Source organism: Salvelinus fontinalis, chromosome 14 (genome assembly GCF_029448725.1).
Source record: "Salvelinus fontinalis isolate EN_2023a chromosome 14, ASM2944872v1, whole genome shotgun sequence".
NCBI lineage: Eukaryota > Metazoa > Chordata > Actinopteri > Salmoniformes > Salmonidae > Salvelinus > Salvelinus fontinalis.
In genome coordinates this window covers 36,225,746-36,251,368 of record NC_074678.1, presented here as the reverse complement: position 1 = coordinate 36,251,368, position 25,623 = coordinate 36,225,746, and the positions used below count along the sequence as shown (strand labels likewise).

General features: G+C 42.9%; 1 protein-coding gene across 2 annotated transcripts in view; it reads right to left on the bottom strand.

The window, feature by feature from the left end:
- cachd1 (cache domain containing 1) overlaps positions 1-25,623 on the bottom strand; it is a 146,341-nt gene that overhangs the window by 41,253 nt on the left and 79,465 nt on the right. For both annotated transcript variants that reach the window (XM_055861580.1, XM_055861581.1), the window contains exon 5: positions 16,249-16,375. In XM_055861580.1, coding sequence (XP_055717555.1) covers positions 16,249-16,375 — 127 coding nt within the window. The remainder of the gene's footprint in view (positions 1-16,248; positions 16,376-25,623) is intronic.

The following is a 25,623-nucleotide window of genomic DNA, read 5'->3' as shown; positions in this document are numbered from 1 at the left end:
TTTCGTAAATGGCATCGCCGAAGTCCAGGATCGGTAGGATAGTTAGTTTTACGAGGGTATGTTTGGGAGCATGAGTGAAGGAGGCTTTGTTGCGAAATAGGAAGCCGATTCTAGATTTAATTTTGGATTGGAGATGCTTAATATGAGTCTGGAAGGAGAGTTTACAGTCTAGCCAGACACCTAGGTTTTTATAGTCGTCAACATATTCTAAGTCAGAACCATCCAGAGTAGTGATGCTATTCGGGCGGGCAGCGATCGGTTGAAGAGCATTCATTTCACTAGCATTTAAGAACAGTTGGAGGCCACGGAAGGAGTGTTGTATGGCATTGAAGTTCGTTTGGAGGTTTGTTAACACAGTGTCCAAAGAAGGGTCAGATGTATACAGAATGGTGTCGTCCGCGTAGAGATGGATCAAAGAATCACCCACAGCAAGAGCGACATCATTGATATATACAGAGAAAAGAGTCGGCCCAAGAATTGAACCCTGTGGCACCCCCATAGAGACTGACAGAGGTCCGGACAACAGGCCCTCCGATTTGACACACTGAACTCTGTCAGAGAAGTAGTTAATGAACCAGGCGAGGCATTCATTAGAGAATCCAAGGCTGTTGAGTCTGCCGATAAGAATACGGTGATTGACAGAGTCGAAAGCCTTGGCCAGGTCTATGAGGACGGCTGCACAGTACAGTCTTTTATCGATGGCGGTTATGATATCGTTTAGGACCTTGAGCGTGGCTGAGGTGCACCCGTGACCAGCTCGGAAACCGGATTGCATAGCGGAGAAGGTACGGTGGAATTCGAAATGGTCGGTGATCTGTTTGTTCACTTGACTTTTGAAGACTTTAGAAAGGCAGGGCAGGATGGATATTGGTCTGTAGCAGCTTGGGTCTAGAGTGTCTCCCCCTTTGAAGAGGGGGATGACCGCGGCCACATTCCAATCCTTAGGAATCTCAAAAGAGAGTTTGAACAGACTGGTAATAGGGGTTGCAACAATGGCGGTGGATAATTTTAGGAAGAGAGGGTCCAGGTTGTCTAGCCCAGCTGATTTGTAGGGATCCAGATTTTGCAGTTTAATCAGAACATCAGCTGTCTGGACTTGGGTGGAGGAGAAGCGGGAGGGGAGGGCTTGGGGGTGCCGAGCTCTTGGACAGGGTTGGGGTAGCCAGGTGGAAAGCATGGCTAGCCGTAGAGAAATGCTTATTGAAATTCTCGATTATCGTGGATTTAATCGGTGGTGACAGTGTTTCTTAGCCTCAGTGCAGTGGGCAGCTGGGAGGAGATGCTCTTATTCTCCATGGACTTTACAGTGTCCCAAAACATTTTGGAATTAGCGCTGCAGGATGCAAATTTCTGTTTGAAAAAGCTAGCCTTTGCTTTCCTAACTGACTGTGTATATTGGTTCCTGACTTCCCTGAAAAGTTGCATATCGTGGGGACTATTCAATGCTAGTGCAGTACGCCACAGGATGTTTTTGTGCTGGTCAAGGGCAGTCAAGTCTGGAGTCAACCAAGGGCTATCTGTTCTTAGTTCTACATTTTTTGAAAGTGGCATGCTTATTTAAGATGGTGAGGAAAAAACAATTTTAAAGAACAACCATGCATCCTCTACTGACGGGATGAGGTCAATATCCTTCCAGGATACCCGGGCCAGGTCGATTAGAAAGGCCTGCTCGCAGAAGTGTTTTAGGGAGCGTTTGACAGTGATGAGGGGTGGTCGTTTAACCGCGGACCCATAACCGACGCAGGCAATGAGGTAGTGATCGCTGAGATCCTGGTTGAAAACAGCAGAGGTGTATTTAGAGGACAGGTTGGTCAGGATGATATCTATGAGGGTGCACATGTTTACGGATTTGGTGTTGTACCTAGTAGGTTCCTTGATAATTTGTGTGAGATTGAGGGCATCTACCTTAGAGTGTAGGACAGCAGGGGGAGTTAAGCATATCCCAGTTTAGGTCACCTAACAGTACATAATCTGACGATAGATGGGGGGCAATCAATTCACATATGGTGTCCAGGGCACAGCTGGGAGCTGACAGGGGTCTATAACAAGCGGCAACAGTGATGGACTTATTTTTGGGGAGATGGATTTTTATAAGTAGAAGCTCGAACTGTTTGTGCATAGACCTGGATATTATGACAGAACTCTGCAGGCTCTCTCTACAGTAGATTGCAACTCCGCCCCCTTCAGCAGTTCTATCTTGACGGAAAATGTTGTAATTGGGGATGGAAATTACAGAATTTTTGGTGGCCTTACTAAGCCATGATTCAGACACGGCTAGGACATCAGGGTTGGCGGAGTGTGCTAAAGCAGTGAATAAAGAAAACTTAGGGAGGAGGATTCTGATGTTAACTTCTACTGCCTCAGAAACCCGGATCCGGGAGCACCCCCCACCCCCCACACACTGTTTAGCATAGCTAGCATAGCTTCACAAGTAGATAGTAGCATCTAAATATCATTAAATCACAAGTCCAAGACACCAGATGAAAGATACAGATCTTGTGAATAAAGCCACCATTTCCGATTTTTAAAATGTTTTACAGGGAAGACACAATATGTAAAGATGTACATCTATTACCTAAAAACACATTAGCATAATCCACCATCTTTTATTTGTCCACCAACACCAGTAGCCATCACCAATTCGGCTAAACTAAGATATTTATAGCCCCTAACCAACAAAAAAACTCATTAGATGACAGTCTGATAACATATTTATGGTATGGGATAGGTTTTGTTAGAAAAATGTGCATATTTCAGGTAGCTGCCATAGGTTACAATTGCACCCACCGTCACAAATGGACTAGAATAATTACAATGAGCAACGTGTTTACCTAACTACTAATCATCAAACATTTCGTAAAAATACACAGCATACACTAATCGAAAGACACAGATCCTGTGAATACAGACAATATTTCAGATTTTCTAAGTGTCTTACAGCGAAAACACAATAAATCGTTATATTAGCATAGCACATAGCACATAGCAGCCCAGCATTGATTCTAGCCAAAGTGAGCGATAAAAGTCAACATCGCCAAAAGATATTAATTTTTTCACTAACCTTCTCAGAATTCTTCCGATGACACTCCTGTAACATCATTTTACAATATACATATACAGTTTGTTCGAAAAGGTGCATATTTAGCCATACAAAACCGTGGTTACACAATGAAAATAGTAGCAAAACAAGCCTGAAAATGTCGGTCGCCATCTTTCAGAGTGATCTAGTTTAATTAATAGCTAATCATATACTTGACTAAAAAATACAGGGTTTACAGGAATCGAAAGACAAATTAGTTCTTAATGCAACCGCTGATTTACATTTTTAAAATTATCCTTACTTTTCAATACAGGGTTCGCCAAGTGAAGCTATACCAAACAAAATGGCGAAATATGCGTTTAAAATATTTCGACAGAAACACGATTTATCATATTAAATATTGCTTACTTTGAGGTGTTCTTCCATCAGATTCTTGGGCAATGTATCCTTTCTATGTTATAAACGTCTTTTGGTCGATAGATGTCCTCTGTCCTTCGAAATGTCCACCACCAACGACCGACACCCCAAAACGTGTCCAAAGTTTCAGAGTGCACAACAAATAAATTCCTCTAAAATCGCACTAAACGGATATAAATTGCTATAAAACGGTTCAAATTAACTACATTATGATGTTTTTAACACCTAAAACGAGTAAAAACATGACCGGAGAAATATTGCTGGTTAGAAAACGATTTGGAACGAGGCAGGTCCGATGCCCTTCACGCTTCAGGCGCACGACGAGAAAGGGCGGTCTCTATACATTTTGGTCTTTTATACTGGCTGTGAATATCCCATCGATTCCATTGAAAGCGTGATGACGTACAGACACCCAGAGGAAGACGTAGGCAGTGTCGGTTTCTTCATAGCATTCACTGTCGCCTTAAAAACAGACCCCAGATCAGAGGTAAAAAAAATTGAAATCTGAACCCTGTCATGAAAAGTGCTGTAGAAATTGTTCTGTACAACTCAGAGACAAAATTTCAACTTCTATAGAAACTAGAAGGTGTTTTCTATCCAATAATAACAATAATATGCATATTGTACGATCAAGAATTTAGCACGAGGCAGTTTAATTTGGAGACACAAATATGCTAATGCGGAACAGCACCCCCTATAGTTCCAAGAGGTTAACTTCTTTGGGATAGGGGGCGGTATTTTGACGTCCGGATGAAAAGCATGCCCAAAGTAAACTGCCTGCTACTCAGGCCCAGAAGCTAGGATATGCATACAATTGGTAGATTACTCTAAAGTTTATAAAACTGTTAAAATAACGTCTGAGTATAACACAACTAAAATGGCAGGCGAAACCCCGAGGACAAACCCCCCCCCCCCCCAAAAATGTCATCCTACCACTGATTTCAATGGCTGGCACTTTTATAATAGGGCGAAATCGTGCCCAATTGCAGTTCCTAGGGCTTCCACTAGATGTCAACAGTCTTTAGAAAGAGTTTGAGGCTGGTTTTTGGAAAAATTAGCCAGAAATTGTAGTTTTTCTAGGCGGCTCCCATTTTCATTGTAGTGTTTCCAAGCCCGTGAACGAGAGGGCGTTTTGGTATTTTTCTCCGGTAAAGACAATAACGATTCTCTGTCTTAAATTGTATCGTTTATTTGCGTATTGGGGTACCTAAGGTTTGATTATAAACGTTGATTGACTTGTTTGGATAAGTTTATTGGTAACGTTTGGGATTAATTTTGTATGCATTTTGAAGGAGGGAAACCGAGTGGATTATTGACTGAAGAGCGCCAGCTAAACTGAGTTTTTATGGATATAAAATAGGACATTATCTAACAAAAAGGACCATTTGTAATGTAACTGGGACCTTTTGGAGTGCCACCAGAAGAAGATCTTCAAAGGTAAGGCATATATTACATCGCTATTTCTGACTTTCGTGTCGCAACTCCCTGGTTGAAAATTATTTGTTATGCATTTGTGTGCTGGGCATTGTCCTCGCCATAAAGCATTTTTGAAATCTGACATGGCGGCTGGATTATCAACATGTTAAGCTTTATTTTGAGGTATTAAACTTGTGATTTTAAGCAAATGTAATATTTATAGTAATTTAATTTGAATTTGGCGCTCTGCAATTTCACCGTAGGTTTTCGAAACGCTAGCGTCCCACTAGCGTCCCACTGATCCGCAAGAAGTTAACCTGTTGAGGATGGGGGCGCTGTTGTGACTATTTATGCTAATCGTGTAATTTTTGAAACGGCTTCCCACAAAATACTTGATCGTACAATATGCATATTATTATTATTATTGGATAGAAAACAGTCTATAGTTTCTATAGGAGTTGAAATTTTGTCTCTAAGTGGAACAGAGCCCATTCTACAGCAATTTCCCTGACATGGAGTCAGATTTCAGAAATTTTGGCCCCTGATCTGGAGTCAGTTAAAAGGGCACTGTTATTGCTATGAGTATACGGACACTGCTTACGTCTTCCCCTGGATGCCTTTACGTGATGATGATTTGAATGGGGTCGATTGCGCGTTCACAGGCACTACAAATTAAAAAACCCTGAGGCTAGTCACTCTTTTGGAGATGCGTCATGCGCCTAGAGGACACCGACCCGCACCTGTTCCAAGCATTAGTGGAGGGAGTAATATTACTCGGGTCATGTTTCTACTCGTTATGGGAGTTAAAAACATCATAAGGTAGTTAATTTAAAGCGTTTTATAGCAATTTATATCCGTTTAGTGCGATTTTGGGACATTTATTTCTGAAACGCTGTGAATTGCTGGGCACGCTTCCAGTTCATCCCGAACGCAGTTGGCATTTCCACATGGCAAGAGGACAGCTTTCCACCAAAAGACGATTGGACCCAAGAAAGGATCCTTTGCCCAAGATACTGATGGAAGAACAGCTCAAAGTAGGACATTTTTATTATGATAAATCGTGTTTCTGTCGAAAAATGTTAGTGGCTTAGGACGCCATGTTTTTTGACGTAGCTTCGCTTGGCGCAAACTGTATTGAAAAGTAAGGATAATTTAAAAAATGTAATTCCGCGATTGTATTAAGAATTAAATTGTCTATCAATCCCTGTCCACCCTATATTTTTTAGTCACGTTTATGAGTATTTATGTATAAGAGTAGATCACTGTCTAAGTGGCGCACGGACATTTTCTCACCAGCTGGGCTACATTTCACATTGTCTAACCATGATTTTGGTGGCTAAATATAAACATTTTCGATCAAACTCTATATGGATTGTGTAATATGATGTTACAGGAGTGTCATCTGAAGAATTCTGAGAAGGTTAGTGAAAAAATTAATATATTTTGGCGATGTTGACATTATCGCTCACTTTGGCTAGAATCAATGCTGGGCTGCTATGTGCTATGTGCTATGCTAATATAACGATTTATTGTGTTTTCGCTGTAAGACACTTAGAAAATCTGAAATATTGTCTGTATTCACAGGATCTGTGTCTTTCGATTAGTGTATGCTGTGTATTTTTATGAAATGTTTGATGATTAGTAAGTAGGTAAACACGTTGCTCAATGTAGTTTTTCTAGTCCATTTGTGACGGTGGGTGCAATTGTAACCTATGCCATCTACCTGAAATATGCACTTTTTTCTAACAAAACCTATCCCATACCATAAATATGTTATCAGACTGTCATCTGATGAGTTTTTTTCTTGGTTAGGGGCTATAAATATCTTAGTTTAGCCGAATTGGTGATAGCTACTGGTGTTGGTGGACAAATAAAAGATGGTGGATTATGCTAATGTGTTTTTAGGTAATAGATGTACATCTTTACATATTGTGTCTTCCCTGTAAAACATTTTAAAAATCGGACATGTTGGCTGGATTCACAAGATCTGTGTCTTTCATTAGCTGTATTGGACTTTAATGTGTGAAAGTTAAATATTTAAAAAATATTTTTTTTTTGAATTTCGCGGCACTGGTTTTTCAGTGGGGGTGGGGGGGGAGTGCCGCTAGCGGCACCCTCATCCTAGACAGGTTAATCTGCTAAATTGTAATTATTCGCTCCTATGGCCTATTTATTACCTACCTCCTCATGCCTTTTGCACACATTGTATATAGATTCTCTTTTTTTTTTCTTTTTTTCCCCCTACTATGTTATTGACTTGTTTATTGTTTACTCCATATGTAACTCTGTGTTGTTGTCTGTTCACACTGCTATGCTTTATCTTGGCCAGGTCGCAGTTGCAAATGAGAACTTGTTCTCAACTAGCCTACCTGGTTAAATAAAGGTGAAATAAAAAAAATCAAATAAATAAATATTGACATTAGAGAGAGGCATAAAGAAATCACAGGTGATTGGGAGAGCTAAGACAACAATGGGTAAATGGCGATGAATGGGCAGAGAGGGTCAGTTAGCTACACACAGGGCCTGAGTTCGAGGCTGGGGCCGACAGATAAACAAAATAAAGTACCGTGCTAATGACCAGTCCAGCAGGCATCAGCTGTGTAGCCGAGTGATCATAGGGTCCAATGAGCAGCAATAGATGAAACAGGGAGCCGTTCGGTAGTCGTTACTAGGCTAGGCGAGCGTAGAAAAGCTAGCGGGCTGGGGCTAGCAGAAAGGTCTTCACTGACATCCATGACGCAGAGGCTGGTTGAGAGCACATCGGCCAAATTACGTCAGCAGACCAGCAGATCAGTGGTGATGGTTCGGTGGGGCTCCGTGTCAACAAAGGGTCCAGGCCAATTGGCAAGAGAGGTATTGTAGTTGGTGTACTTCGTTTGGTAGCCAGGAGATGGGCCTAGCTCGAGTCTAGCTCGAGGTTAACTGGTGCTTGCTTCAGGACAAGGGCGTTAGCCATAATAGCCACTCGGTAGCAGCTAGCTAGCTGCGATGATCCGGTGTAATGGTCCAGAGCTTGCGGCAGGAATCCGGTGATATAGTGGGAAAAAAGCAGTCCGATATGCTCAGGGCTGATATAGCGATGTGCAGACTGGCAGGTATTATCCGAGCTAAAGCCGCTTGTGTCTGAGCTAAAGGTAAAGACAGCTAGCAGTGGCTAACAATGACAAAATAGCTAGTAGCTAATTAGCTGGCTAGCTTCTGATGGAGGTTCCAGTTATAAGGTATAAAAATAATAGCAGATCCATACCACATTGGGTGAGGCGGGTTGCAGGAAGGTATATTTAATCCGAGAATGGAAAAAAAAAAAGAGATAGAAATATATTGAAATGTATACAGCATAAAAAACCTGAACATTTACATGGGACAAAAACAAACACGTCTTACTGCTACGCCATCTTGGATTTCGCCATCTTGGAAAAGCTGTGTACATTTGCAAATAATGTGCCATATCATATGTGAAGAATGCAACAAAGATGCAGAATCATCTGGCCAAGTGCATGAAGTTCCCTCAGCGCTCACAACAAGCAACCTCTGACAAAAGTCCCTCTACTTCTATTCGAGGTGAACATGATGAATTAGACACCTTATCGATAGCAACAGCTCACGGTCCTCCTGGATTCAGCAGTTTTTTTGACTCAATGGAGGAACGTAGTCAGAGAAATGCTGATGAATGTCTTGCTCGAGCTGTGTATGCAACTGGTTCACCTCTGATGCTCACAGGCAATGTGTTTTGGAAGAGATTTCTGAATGTTCTTCACCCAGCATACACCCCTCCAACCAGACATGCTTTATCTACCCATTTGCTGGATGCAGAGTTCAAGTGAAGTTTAAGCAAATCATAGAGAAAGCAGACTGTATTGCAATCACGGGTGATCAAATGTTCGTGGACAAGGAATAATTAACTACATCATCTCCACTCCTCAACCAGTATTCTACAAGAGCACAGACACAAGGGACAACAGACACACCAGTCTCTACATTGCAGATGAGCTGAAGGCAGTCATCAATGACCTTGGACCACAGAAGGTATTTGCACTGGTGACCGACAATGCTGCGAACATGAAGGCTGCTTGGTCTAAAGTGGAGGAGTCCTACCCTCACATCACACCCATTGGCTGTGCTGGTCATGCATTAAATCTGCTCCTCTAGGACATCATGGCACTGAAAACAATGGATACACTCTACAAGAAAGCCAAGGAAATGGTTAGGTATGTGAAGGGTCATCAAGTTATAGCAGCAATCTACCTCACCAAGCAAAGTGAGAAGAATAAGAGCACCACATTGAAGCTGCCCAGCAACACCAGTTGGGGTGTCGTTGTCATCATGTTTGACAGACTCCTGGAGGGGAAGGAGTCTCTCCAAGAAATGGCCATATCACAGTCTTCCGATATGGAAAGCCCCATCAAGAGGATCCTTCTGGATGATGTATTTTGAGAGAGAGTGGTAAGCAGCCTGAAACTCCTGAAACCTATAGCAGTAGCCATTGCACGGATTGAGGGAGACAATGCCATCCTGTCTGATGTTCAGACTCTGCTTGCAGATGTAAGAGAAGAAACCCGTACTGCCCTGCCCACTTTACTGTTGCTCCAAGCAGAGGAAACTGCAGTTCTGAAATACATCAAAACGCTTGAAGACGTCTGCCTGGAGCCCATATACGCTGCAGCGTGCATGTTGGACCCCAAGTATGCTGGCAAGAGCATCCTGTCTGATGCAGAGATCAACAAGGCCTATGGTGTCATCACTACCGTGTCTCGCCACCTTGACCTGGATGAGGGCATGGCAGTCTGGCAAAGGACACATCCAAGTGAGGGCTTTGGGATGGAGATGCAATATGGCAGTCGTGCCAACATATCTCATCAGCCACCTGGTTAAAGGGACTTTGTGGATCTGAGGCTCTTTCCCCTGTTGCCTCTATCATCCTCCAAATCCCACCAACATCAGCCGCCTCAGAGCGCAACTGGTCCTTGTTTGGGAACACACACCAAAGCACGCAACAGGCTGACCAATACAAGGGTTGAAAAATTGGTGGCCATCCAGGCCAATTTGAGCCTTTTTGAGCCTGACAACGAGCCATCCTCAAAAAGGTTGGAAAGTGACAGTGAAGATGAGGTTTCAGAGTCTGATTTACATTTACATTTTTAGTCATTTAGCAGACGCTCTTATCCAGAGCGACTTACAGTAGAGTGCATACATTTTATTACATTTACATACTGAGACAAGGATATCCCTACCGGCCAAACCCTCCCTAACCCGGACGACGCTATGCCAATTGTGCGTCGCCCCACGGACCTCCCGGTTGCGGCCGGCTGCGACAGAGCCTGGGCGTGAACCCAGAGACTCTGGTGGCGCAGCTAGCACTGCGATGCAGTGCCCTAGACCACTGTGCCACCCGGGAGGCGGGTGTCCACCTCTGATGTTCAAGAGGTGGACATTGAGGAGGTCCAGGGAGAAGACATGGAAGCCTGAGAGGAAGACAACCAAAGCTTTAGTTTCTAGACTATCATTTTACAGATGAATGTCGAAAATATTTTGGGGAAATGCGATGGATCATTAATATTCCCTTTCTTTTGTTGTTCAGTGAAATCATCCCATGTGAAGAGTCAACTCATTTACTTAAAGTTCAATTCGTAACTAAATTGTTTTTAAAAATGTCAATTGGAAGGATTTAATCATTTGCAATTATGTCTACTTATAATAAGGTAAAAGGTTTATGTTTCTGTCTCCATATGAGGGTAAATATATCCATTGCAAAAAAAATCTACATTTAAATGGCATTAATATTAATTAGCAACTATTTCTGTGAATTCCCATATATTCCAACAGAAAGTTTCCACCGTTGAATATTCCCCAAAATGTGTGCCAAACAGGTGCTGTATAGATACATATAATTCTTCTGACTGTTTATAACAATGTAAACACAAAATAAAATAAGCGTACCAGAGTCTGTTGTAAGTTTTTTTTGTTAAGCCTTTATTACAGCAGACTAAAAACAGTCGCATTCGTTCGTGAATGCAATTTCCAAAATGGAACGGTTCATTTATTGTTTAAGCTAATTATTAAGGTAAGTCTCACTTTATTTTAAAAGTAAAATGCTTGATTGCATTTCAAATCATGAATGACTGGTATGCTGTGTGATGACATGAACGAATGAATGATTGACTGATACAGTAGCCGGTAGAAGTATTGGCATATAGGCCTAAGTAAGTTACGGTATTAAGACTAGACAGGATGTGCTCTTCAGGCCTACAGCTCAATGGTGGTTATACAAGGCTGCTATACTAAGCCTACTAATGATAATGACATTAGTTATGATCATAATAATAATAAGGAGATAAAAAAAGGAGCATTATTATTATAATATACATTATTTTTTGGACAATTTTGAACAGTGTAAACAACACTAAATACATGTAAAATAATACCAGAGAGGCTGTTCTAACGAGAACAAAAGTATAAAGCCTTTATTACAGCAAAGCTAAGATTAAAAACAGACGAATTTGTGAAATTGTTTACTTGACATGTCGTTGTGGGAGGCTCTGTGCCCACGGAATCAGTAGGCCAATAAACAAACAGTCAAACAGGCAGCAGAAGCAGGATCTGTCTTATTTCTGGAGATATATTGATGTATGAAGCCAGGCACATTTAACATACGGGCTTTTCAATATAGACCTAATTAAGTTGAGGTTTCCTCTCCTCACTTTTCTTAGACAATAAGAGAAGGGCTGTTTTCTCATCTCATTCTGCTGCTGCCTCCGCCTCGTTGTTCTCAACACCAATATGCTGGTTAACTTTGCTATTATGCACATAGCAACATGGTCTAGGAAAAGTAGCCAATTCGACAGAACACTGATGTGTTTCAGAACTGCGGACAGCGACCTCTATCCAACGCAGGAGAAAGTGCATTTGTTATAAAATAATATATTTTGTATTAGTGTTTCACCATTGTTCTTACATAATATAACCATATACAATTTCAGTAGCACATGTCTTAGACTGATGGACTGTGCCATCCCCATGGCCTCCACAATGGATCAGTCCACTCAGACAGGCGTGAATCAGACAGGTGTCAAGTAACCATGATATTTTTTGTTTTTTACTACTGCTCGACTAAAGAAATCTCTGTCGACCAACAGCCTATCGACCAGTCGACTAAATGGGGTCAGCCCTACTGTACACACATGGCATACACACAAAGCACACATACACACAAACTAGTGGTGTAACGTACCGTAGTTATTCCGTGATCCGTACAGATCACCCCCACGGTTCGGCACGCATGTGAACCGCGGATCAATTACAAAGTTTAACCATTATACAGAGGAGTGGACCGCCAGGGCATCGGAAAGCTACGTGACTGTGACTGCTCACTACACCACAGATGGGTGGACCTCCAGGGTAACAGAAAGCTACGTGACTGTGACTGCTCACTACACCACAGATGGGTGGACCTCCAGGGTAACAGAAAGCTACGTGACTGTGACTGCTCACTACACCACAGATGGGTGGACCTCCAGGGTAACAGAAAGCTACGTGACTGACTGCTCACTACACCACAGATGGGTGGACCTCCAGGGTAACAGAAAGCTACGTGACTGTGACTGTTCACTACACCACAGAGGAGTGGACCTCCAGGGTAACAGAAAGCTACGTGACTTTGACTGCTCACTACACCACAGATGGGTGGACCTCCAGGGTAACAGAAAGCTACGTGACTGTGACTGCTCACTACACCACAGAGGAGTGGACCTCCAGGGCAACGGAAAGCTACGTGACTGTGACTGACTGCTCACTACACCACAGACGGGTGGACCTCCAGGGCAACGGAAAGCTACGTGACTGACTGCTCACTACACCACAGATGGGTGGACCTCCAGGGTAACAGAAAGCTACGTGACTGTGACTGTTCACTACACCACAGAGGAGTGGGAGATGTGAACTCCGGTGCTACAGACACGCCCCCTCTATGAGAGTCACACAGGCACAAATCTGGTGCAGGTACTGCTGGGAGCAGTAGCAGAGTGGAAGCTAGAGAGGCCCAATAGCAATATCCCAACCACCACAGATAATGCCAAGAACCAAGTAAATGCAGTGATAGAAGCTGGACTGGGGTCACAGATAGCTTGCTTTGCACATGTGATCAATATAGCATCCCAAAGGGGAATCTCAGTGAACCAGATGGACCGCCTCCTTGGGAGGATCAGGAAGGTAGTTTCCTGTTTCCACCGAAGAACAACAGCCGCTCATGTGCTTAAGACCAAGCAAGAAATGCTACAGCTACCGACCCACAAGCTCATACACCATGTCACAACAAGATGGAACTCCACTTATGACATGTTGGAGAGCTATCTTGAGCAGCAGGCAGCTGTATACTCTGCACTAACAGACAAACCCTGGAAAACATAAAGCCATCGTCACCTTGTCTGATGACGTGAAAGCAGCAGAGGTCCTCCAGGTGCTCAGACCCCTCAAACCGGTTACAACCCTACTGAGCACTGAACCTGCACTGTCTGTGTCCATGATCCTACCTCTGAAAACAAGGATCCTACCTCTGAAAACAAGGATCCTACCTCTGAAAACAAGGATCCTACAATCCATGGCCCTGTCTGTTCAGGACCCCGTCTCTCACCTAGACCCCGTCTCTCACCTAGACCCCGTCTCTCACCTAGACCCCGTCTCTCACCTAGACCCCGTCTCTCACCTAGACCCCGTCTCACCTAGACCCCGTCTCACCTAGACCCCGTCTCACCTAGTCCCCGTCTCACCTAGTCCCCGTCTCACCTAGTCCCCGTCTCACCTAGTCCCCGTCTCACCTAGTCCCCGTCTCACCTAGTCCCCGTCTCACCTAGACCCCGTCTCACCTAGTCCCCGTCTCACCTAGTCCCCGTCTCACCTAGTCCCCGTCTCACCTAGTCCCCGTCTCACCTAGACCCTGCCCTACACCGGAGGACATACAGTGATCTCACCACTGAGACTGTGGCCACTGAAGAGGTAAACAAATTTAAAAAAAAAGAGTGAACTACTTAAATAATAAATATACTGCAGTCTAATCTTAGTCTACTCTATTGCTATTAGAATCATCCATGTTTTGTTTGGAATAATGGCTTTTATCAAATGTTACTGCCACCATTATAGTTCTATGAAATATGAAAATAAATAATTTGTTTGTTGAATCGATCAAGTCATTTTTTCTGCAGGGTCAAGGCACAGAGTCGACAGGAGCAGACTCAGAGGTATCTCCTCCACAAAATAATTCAGCCATGAAAGAGCTTTGCGGGGAGGCCTTTGCGAGCAAGGACACAGGCAAGACGTCTTGGATGTCTTGGATAATTCATCGACAATTTTGATCTGTCCCTTTTTTTTTGCTGATCCGAAAAATGATGCGATCCGTGACTCTAAACCGTGATCTGATCTGAACCGGGAGTTTTGTGATCCGTTGCACCACTAACATAAACATACACTCACAACAATACATTCCCACTCAAAAACATACATCAACTAGAATGGTGTTTTATTGACACCAGACAGACATTGTCTACTCCAGGCTGGTAACCCCATCTCCCCTGCTTCATGGTGGCATGAGTCCCCAGGGCAGTCCCCTCTACCTCCGGCTGCCCTGAGACCTCCACACACTGTTTTCACAAGACCCTCTTCCCAGGAATAATGTTGCTTTTGGGAGGCACCGCCACAAACGATTTTCCAACTGTCACCACCATTCTCTTTGTCAAGCTCCTATTCCCAAATCCCTCTAGTGTCTACTACTGAATGATTCTACTACTGCTATCTGTGCAAAGTGGGATCCTATTAATCTAGCTAGGCTATATTCCAGGTTTGTAGTCTGTGGGTAACATGCCACTAGGACACAGACGGGGAAAGTGTGTTCCTAAAGTCCCCATTTGTCTTAGTGGCAAGCCAGGGTGACATCATTATTCTCAAAGCTGAATGCCAGCTGGTTGGTTGACAGAAACAGGACTTTGAGTATTAAGGGAGGGGAGGGGGGGGGGGGGGGTGAGAAAGAAAGACAGAGAGAAAGAGATAAAGTCTCACCAGGTTAGGCCACAGGAACCACAACAGCGGGTGAGAGATTCCAGTGGTGTTTACTGGTCCCAGAACACATTCCTGACAGGGGCATGTGTGGTCAGGGTGTCTGTCTCAGAGAGGAGAGGAAAACTCAACCACCTCGGAGGAGACGAGGAATAATGTTTACATGCTCTCTGACTGTGCCACACATAAACAACCAAGAGGGAGGAGGTGGAATAGAAGAAGTTGTTTTCTGTTTTCTCTTTGCCTAGCAGGAGGTGACCATCTTGGATATACAACAACAATATGCTTGATGTGGCCAGACAAAGCGTAATGTTTGAGGAATGGGCAGTCAGTGATGATTTACTTGGGTTGTGCCGTGGTGGAGATCTTTGTGGGATATACTCGGCCTTGTCTCAGGATGGTAAATTGGTGGTTGAAGATATCCCTCTAGTGGTGTGGGGGCTGTGCTTTGGCAAAGTGGATGGGGTTATATCTTGCCTGTTTGGCCCTGTCCGGGGTATCATCGGATGGGGCCACAGTGTCTCCTGACCCCTCTCAGCCTCTAGTATTTATGCTGCATTAGTTTATGTGTCGGGGGGCTAGGGTCAGTCTGTTATATCTGAAGTACTTCTCCTGTCTTATCCGGTGTCCTGTGTGAATTTAAGTATGCTCTCTCTAATTCTCTCTCGGAGGATCTGAGCCCAAGGACCATGCCTCAGGACTACCTGGCATGATGACTCCTTGCTGTCCCCAGTCCACCTGGCCGTGCTGCTGCTCCAGTTTCAACTGTTCTGCCTGCGGCTATGGAACCCTGACCTGTTCACCGGATGTGCTACCTGTCCCAGACCTGCTGTTTTCAACTCCCTAGTGACAGCAGGAGCGGTAGAGATACTCTAAATGATCGGCTATGAAAAGCCAACTGACATTTACTCCTGAGGCGCTGACTTGCTGCACCCTCCACAACCACTGTGATTATTATTATTTGACCCTGCTGTCATCTATGAACATTTGAACATCTTGGCCATGTTCTGTTATAATCTCTGTTATAATAGCCTGGTTCCTCTCTAGGTTTCTTCCTAGGTTCTGGCCTTTCTAGGGAGTTTATCCTAGCCACCATGCTTCTACATGTGCATTGCTTGCTGTGTGGGGTTTTTTGTACAGCACTTTGAGATATCAGCTGATGTAAGACGGGCTTTATAAATACATTTGATTGATTGATGATTTATGTAACAATAATTTCTCCACTCTTGCACATACATTTAGGGCTAGTTGATTATAATGTTAATTTAGGTGATGTGTGTGATTGTATTGCTGGTCTGGAAGTGTAACATTTTAGTAATTTAGTTGTACTGTACCTGCTGCGGTGCTCGTAGTTGCCCTTGCAGTGGAACTTGTGGGCGGGGAACACAGTGAAGATGCCCTCCTCTGAGCTGAAGTACTGCCACTTGATGCCTGGGTTGGACTTCAGGTTATCTGCCAACACTACAGAGGAGAGGATGAGACACGTCTGTATTACAAACAGTAGGTAGGATTAATATTAGAGAAAGAGGGCGAGTAAGCGAGAGCAACAGAGCGAGAGCAACAAAGTGAGAGCAACAGAGCGAGAGCAACCGAGCGAGAGCAACAGAGCAACAGAGCGAGAGCAACAGAGCAACAGAGTGAGAGCAACAGAGTGAGAGCAACAGAGTGAGAGCAACAGAGTGAGAGCAACAGAGTGAGAGCAACCGAGCGAGAGCAACAGAGCAACAGAGCGAGAGCAACAGAGCAACAGAGCGAGAGCAACAGAGTGAGAACAACAGAGCGAGAGCAACAGAGCAACAGAGCGAGAGCAACAGAGCAACAGAGCGAGAGCAACAGAGCAACAGAGTGAGAGCAACAGAGCAACAGAGCGAGAGCAACAGAGTGAGAGCAACAGAGCAACAGAGCGAGAGCAACAGAGCAACAGAGCGAGAGCAACAGAGCAACAGAGCAACAGAGCGAGAGCAACAGAGCAACAGAGCGAGAGCAACAGAGCAACAGAGCGAGAGCAACAGAGCAACAGAGCAACAGAGCGAGAGCAACAGAGCAACAGAGCGAGAACAACAGAGCAACAGAGCAACAGAGCAACAGAGCGAGAGCAACAGAGCAACAGAGCGAGAGCAACAGAGTGAGAGCAACAGAGCAACAGAGCGAGAGCAACAGAGCAAGAGCAACAGAGCAACAGAGTGAGAGCAACAGAGCAACAGAGTGAGAGCAACAGAGCAACAGAGCGAGAGCAACAGAGCGAGAGCAACAGAGCGAGAGCAACAGAGCAACAGAGCGAGAACAACAGAGCGAGAACAACAGAGCAACAGAGCAACAGAGCAACAGAGCAGCAGAGCGAGAGCAACAGAGTGAGAGCAACAGAGCGAGAGAGGTATGGTTGAAACAGTTTAAAACCGGAGGGATTCTGGGTGATGAAGTATTATGAAACACAGAAAGAGTGTTCTGGGCTCTCAGACACCTGTCAGACACCTGTCAGACACCTGTCAGACACCTGTCAGACACCTGTCAGACACCTGTCAGACACCTGTCAGACACCTGTCAGACACCTGTCAGACACCTGTCAGACACCTGTCAGACACCTGTCAGACACCTGTCAGACACCTGTCAGAGCCCACTGATAGATGGAGACTTTAAAGTGTTAACCTCGACTCCTCTAGTCTGTGTGTGAAGAGTGAGAGTGAGCTCACATGAGAATAATAATAATGTAAGGCCTGGCATAAAATCCCATTCCCTATATGACTGTGTCAGACTGGATATTAGATTAAACTGTTAATTCTGCTGTATTACTAACATGGTTCTAATCGTTTCACTTAAGTGTAACTGTGTGCTCTTAGTAGGCCTAATGTTGTCAACGGCACATTGTACATCTACACTACATGACCAAAAGTATGTGGACACCTGCTCGTCGAACATCTCATTCCTGAATCATAGGCATTAATATGGAGTTGTTCCCTACTTTGCTGATATAACAGCCTCCATTCCTCTGGGAAGGCTTTCCACTAGATGTTGGAACATTGCTGCGGGTACTTGCTTCAATTAGTGAGGTCGGGTACTGATGTAGGCCGATTGACAAAAAATGTCTGTATGGACCTCGCTTTGTGCACGGGGGCATTGTCATACTGAAACAGGAAAGGGCCTTCCCCAAACTATTGCCACAAAGTTGGAAGCACAGAATTGTCTGGAATGTCATTGTATGCTGTAGAGTTAAGATTTCCCTTCACTGGAACTAAGCGGCCTGAACCATGAAAAACAACCCCAGACCATTATTCCTCCTCCACCAAACTTTACAGTTGGCACTATGCATTCGGGCAGGTAGCGTTCTCTGGGCATCCGTTAAAACTAAATTTGTCTGTCAGACTGCCAGTTGGTGAAGCGTGATTCATCACTCCAGAGAACATGATTCCACTTCTTCATAGTCCAATGGCAGCGAGCTTTACAACACTCCAGTCAACGCTTGGCATTGTGCATGATCTTAGGCTTGTGTGCGGCTGCTCAGCCATGGAAACCCATTTCATGAAGCTCCTGTTTGTTTATGGAGATTGCATATCTGTGTGCTGAATTTTTGTTATACCTGTCAGCAACAGGTGTGGCTGAAATAGCCACATCCACTAATTTGAAGGGGTGTCCACATACTTCTGTATAAATAGTGTATTTTAATAAGTCTCAACTTAAGCCAAACTTTCTCAGAGTATCAACAAAAATGTGACTTTCAAGAGAAGTTTCTTGTTTACTGGTTTGTTATATTACTGCAGTGCAAGCTGCTCAAGCAGCAGCATCTGCCAGGGAACAGGATCAAATTAGCTGCCTAAACAAACATACTTTTATTGGGTCAGAGAAGTCAAGAGAATCTTCAGAGAGATCAGATCACAAACCCTGCAGCTTCCTGTCTGGTGGAGCACAGCAACAGAGAAACACAAAACAGCCATTCACATGAGAGGCAGAAGAGAGGGGGAGGGACACACAAATAGAGCCAGATTCCTCAACCCGTGCCAAAAAGTGTAACTATGTCTTGGTATATATATATATATATATATATGTGTGTGTATGTGTGTACGGGTGTGTGCGTGTGTGCGTGTGTGCGTGTCTTGCTCCTCTATAACAAAGTAGGGCCTGAAGATGGATAACAGCAAACATGATGACAGCATTTAAAGTGCCACTCCAGTCTCTTTTTACCTCATTTAACACCTAATTTCCTAAACAAAATGCACATCTCAATAGGTGGTCCAGGTAGGGCATGATAGAGCACACGTGGGGGGTGGGCCTTTCCTATTTTGTTCTCTGTTGCTCCTGTATTGGTCCTCAAGCAAGAGGGGAGGCTGATGACATCCTAGATTCCCATCAGACAAACTCCTAGAATGACCTCCTCCTTGAAGTTTGTCTAAGAATAACACTGTTTGCTCAAAAGTATTTGTTTACCCGTCAGTCTGTGTACTCTACTGTATTTATACTACACTAGAGTTTATTACCCCACTGCACACATGCTGACCCAATCTCCTCAGTATTTCCCAACACAATACCCAACATTGAAGTACAAACCAGTAGCCCTCAAGAACATGAACACAGTACCCTATATAGACCAACACACAACAACATGAACACAGTACCCTATATAGACCAACACCACAACATGAACACAGTACCATATATAGACCAACACTACAACAACATGAACACAGTACCCTGTATTGACCAACACTACAACAACATGAACACAGTACCCTATATAGACCAACGCTACAACAACATGAACACAGTACCCTGTATTGACCAACACTACAACAACATGAACACAGTACCCTGTATAGACCAACACTACAACAACATGAACACAGTACCCTATATAGACCAACACTACAACAACATGAACACAGTACCCTGTATAGACCAACACTACAACAACATGAACACAGTACCCTATATAGACCAGCACTACAACATGAACACAGTACCCTATATAGACCAACACTACAACATGAACAAAGTACCCTATATAGACCAACACAACAACATGAACACAGTACCCTATATAGACCAACACTACAACATGAACACAGTACCCTATATAGACCAACACCACAACATGAACACAGTACCCTATATAGACCAACACTACAACAACATGAACACAGTACCCTATATAGACCAACACCACAACATGAACACAGTACCCTATATAGACCAACACTACAACAACATGAACACAGTACCCTAAATAGACCAACACTACAACATGAACACAGTACCCTATATAGACCAACACTACAACATGAACACAGTACCCTATATAGACCAACACCACAACATGAACACAGTACCCTATATAGACCAACACTACAACAACATGAACACAGTACCCTGTATAGACCAACACTACAACAACATGAACACAGTACCCTGTATAGACCAACACTACAACAACATGAACACAGTACCCTATATAGACCAACACTACAACATGAACACAGTACCCTATATAGACCAACACACAACATGAACACAGTACCCTATAAAGACCAACACTACAACATGAACACAGTACCCTATATAGACCAACACTACAACATGAACACAGTACCCTATATAGACCAACACTACAACATGAACAGAGTACCCTATATAGACCAACACTACAATATGAACACAGTACCCCATATAGACCAACACTACAACAACATGACAGTACCCTGTATAGACCAACACTACAACATGAACACAGTACCCTATATAGACCAACACTACAACAACATGAACACAGTACCCTGTATAGACCAACACTACAACATGAACACAGTACCCTATATAGACCAACACTACAACATGAACAAAGTACCCTATATAGAACAACACCACAACATGAACACAGTACCCTATATAGACCAACACTACAACAACATGAACACAGTACCCTATATAGACCAACACCACAACATGAACACAGTACCCTATATAGACCAACACCACAACATGAACACAGTACCCTATATAGACCAACACTACAACAACATGAACACAGTACCCTGTATAGACCAACACTACAACAACATGAACACAGTACCCTGTATAGACCAACACTACAACAACATGAACACAGTACCCTATATAGACCAACACTACAACAACATGAACACAGTACCCTATATAGACCAACACCACAACATGAACACAGTACCATATATAGACCAACACTACAACATGAACACAGTACCCTATATAGACCAACACTACAACAACATGAAGACAGTACCCTGTATAGACCAACACTACAACAACATGAACACAGTACCCTATATAGACCAACACTACAACATGAACACAGTACCCTATATAGACCAACTCTACAACATGAACACAGTACCCTATATAGACCAACACTACAACATGAACACAGTACCCTATATAGACCAACACTACAACATGAACACAGTACCCTATATAGACCAACTCTACAACATGAACACAGTACCCTATATAGACCAACACTACAACATGAACACAGTACCCTATATAGACCAACACCACAACATGAACACAGTACCATATATAGACCAACACTACAACATGAACACAGTACCCTATATAGACCAACACTACAACAACATGAAGACAGTACCCTGTATAGACCAACACTACAACAACATGAACACAGTACCCTATATAGACCAACAATACAACATGAACACAGTACCCTATATAGACCAACTCTACAACATGAACACAGTACCCTATATAGACCAACACTACAACATGAACACAGTACCCTATATAGACCAACACTACAACATGAACACAGTACCCTATATAGACCAACTCTACAACATGAACACAGTACCCTTTATAGACCAACACTACAACATGAACACAGTACCCTATATAGACCAACACTACAACATGAACACAATACCCTATATAGACCAACACTACAACAACATGAAGACAGTACCCTGTATAGACCAACACTACAACAACATGAACACAGTACCCTATATAGACCAACACTACAACATGAACACAGTACCCTATATAGACCAACACACAACATGAACACAGTACCCTATAAAGACCAACACTACAACATGAACACAGTACCCTATATAGACCAACACTACAACATGAACACAGTACCCTATATAGACCAACACTACAACATGAACAGAGTACCCTATATAGACCAACACTACAATATGAACACAGTACCCCATATAGACCAACACTACAACAACATGACAGTACCCTGTATAGACCAACACTACAACATGAACACAGTACCCTATATAGACCAACACTACAACAACATGAACACAGTACCCTGTATAGACCAACACTACAACATGAACACAGTACCCTATATAGACCAACACTACAACATGAACAAAGTACCCTATATAGAACAACACCACAACATGAACACAGTACCCTATATAGACCAACACTACAACAACATGAACACAGTACCCTATATAGACCAACACCACAACATGAACACAGTACCCTATATAGACCAACACCACAACATGAACACAGTACCCTATATAGACCAACACTACAACAACATGAACACAGTACCCTGTATAGACCAACACTACAACAACATGAACACAGTACCCTGTATAGACCAACACTACAACAACATGAACACAGTACCCTATATAGACCAACACTACAACAACATGAACACAGTACCCTATATAGACCAACACCACAACATGAACACAGTACCATATATAGACCAACACTACAACATGAACACAGTACCCTATATAGACCAACACTACAACAACATGAAGACAGTACCCTGTATAGACCAACACTACAACAACATGAACACAGTACCCTATATAGACCAACACTACAACATGAACACAGTACCCTATATAGACCAACTCTACAACATGAACACAGTACCCTATATAGACCAACACTACAACATGAACACAGTACCCTATATAGACCAACACTACAACATGAACACAGTACCCTATATAGACCAACTCTACAACATGAACACAGTACCCTATATAGACCAACACTACAACATGAACACAGTACCCTATATAGACCAACACCACAACATGAACACAGTACCATATATAGACCAACACTACAACATGAACACAGTACCCTATATAGACCAACACTACAACAACATGAAGACAGTACCCTGTATAGACCAACACTACAACAACATGAACACAGTACCCTATATAGACCAACACTACAACATGAACACAGTACCCTATATAGACCAACTCTACAACATGAACACAGTACCCTATATAGACCAACACTACAACATGAACACAGTACCCTATATAGACCAACACTACAACATGAACACAGTACCCTATATAGACCAACTCTACAACATGAACACAGTACCCTTTATAGACCAACACTACAACATGAACACAGTACCCTATATAGACCAACACTACAACATGAACACAGTACCCTATATAGACCAACACTACAACATGAACACAGTACCCTATATAGACCAACACTACAACAACATGAACACAGTACCCTATATAGACCAACACTACAACAACATGAACACAGTACCCTGTATAGACCAACACTACAACATGAACACAGTACCCTATATAGACCAACACTACAACATGAACACAGTACCCTATATAGACCAACACTACAACATGAACACAGTACCCTATATAGACCAACTCTACAACATGAACACAGTACCCTATATAGACCAACACTACAACATGAACACAGTACCCTATATAGACCAACACTACAACAACATGAAGACAGTACCCTATATAGACCAACACTACAACAACATGAAGACAGTACCCTGTATAGACCAACACTACAACAACATGAACACAGTACCCTGTATAGACCAACACTACATCATGAACACAGTACCCTGTATAGACCAACACTACAACATGGACACAGTACCCTATATAGACCAACACTACAACATGAACACAGTACCCTAAATAGACCAACACTACAACATGAACACAGTATCCTATATAGACCAACACTACAACATGAACACAGTACCCTATATAGACCAACTCTACAACATGAACACAGTACCCTATATAGACCAACACTACAACATGAACACAGTACCCTATATAGACCAACACTACAACATGAACACAGTACCCTATATAGACCAACTCTACAACATGAACACAGTACCCTATATAGACCAACACTACAACATGAACACAGTACCCTATATAGACCAACACTACAACATGAACACAGTACCCTATATAGACCAACTCTACAACATGAACACAGTACCCTATATAGACCAACACTACAACATGAACACAGTACCCTATATAGATCAACACTACAACATGAACACAGTACCCTATATAGACCAACACTACAACATGAACACAGTACCCTATATAGACCAACACTACAACATGAACACAGTACCCTATATAGACCAACTCTACAACATGAACACAGTACCCTATATAGACCAACACTACAACATGAACACAGTACCCTATATAGACCAACACTACAACATGAACACAGTACCCTATATAGACCAACTCTACAACATGAACACAGTACCCTATATAGACCAACACTACAACATGAACACAGTACCCTATATAGATCAACACTACAACATGAACACAGTACCCTATATAGACCAACACTACAACATGAACACAGTACCCTATATAGACCAACACTACAACAACATGAAGACAGTACCCTGTATAGACCAACACTACAACAACATGAACACAGTACCCTGTATAGACCAACACTACAACATGAACACAGTACCCTATATAGACCAACACTACAACATGAACACAGTACCCTATATAGACCAACACTACAACAACATGAACACAGTACCCTATATAGACCAACTCTACAAAATGAACACAGTACCCTGTATAGACCAACACAACAACATGAACACAGTACCCTATATAGACCAACACTACAACATGAACACAGTACCATATATAGACCAAACCCTACAACAACATGAACACAGTACCCTATATAGACCAACACTACAACATGAACACAGTACCCTATATAGACCAACTCTACAACATGACCACAGTACCCTGTATAGACCAACACTACAACATGAACACAGTACCCTATATAGACCAACACTACAACATGAACACAGTACCCTATATAGACCAACACTACAACATGAACACAGTACCCTATATAGACCAACTCTACAACAAGAACACAGTACCCTATATAGACCAACACTACAACATGAACACAGTACCCTATATAGACCAACACTACAACATGAACACAGTACCCTATATAGACCAACACTACAACAACATGAAGACAGTACCCTGTATAGACCAACACTACAACAACATGAACACAGTACCCTGTATAGACCAACACTACAACATGAACACAGTACCCTATATAGACCAACACTACAACATGAACACAGTACCCTATATAGACCAACACTACAACATGAACACAGTACCCTATATAGACCAACACTACAACATGAACAGAGTACCCTATATAGACCAACACTACAATATGAACACAGTACCCTATATAGACCAACACTACAACAACATGAAGACAGTACCCTGTATAGACCAACACTACTACAACATGAACACAGTACCCTGTATAGACCAACACCACAACATGAACACAGTACCATATATAGACCAACACTACAA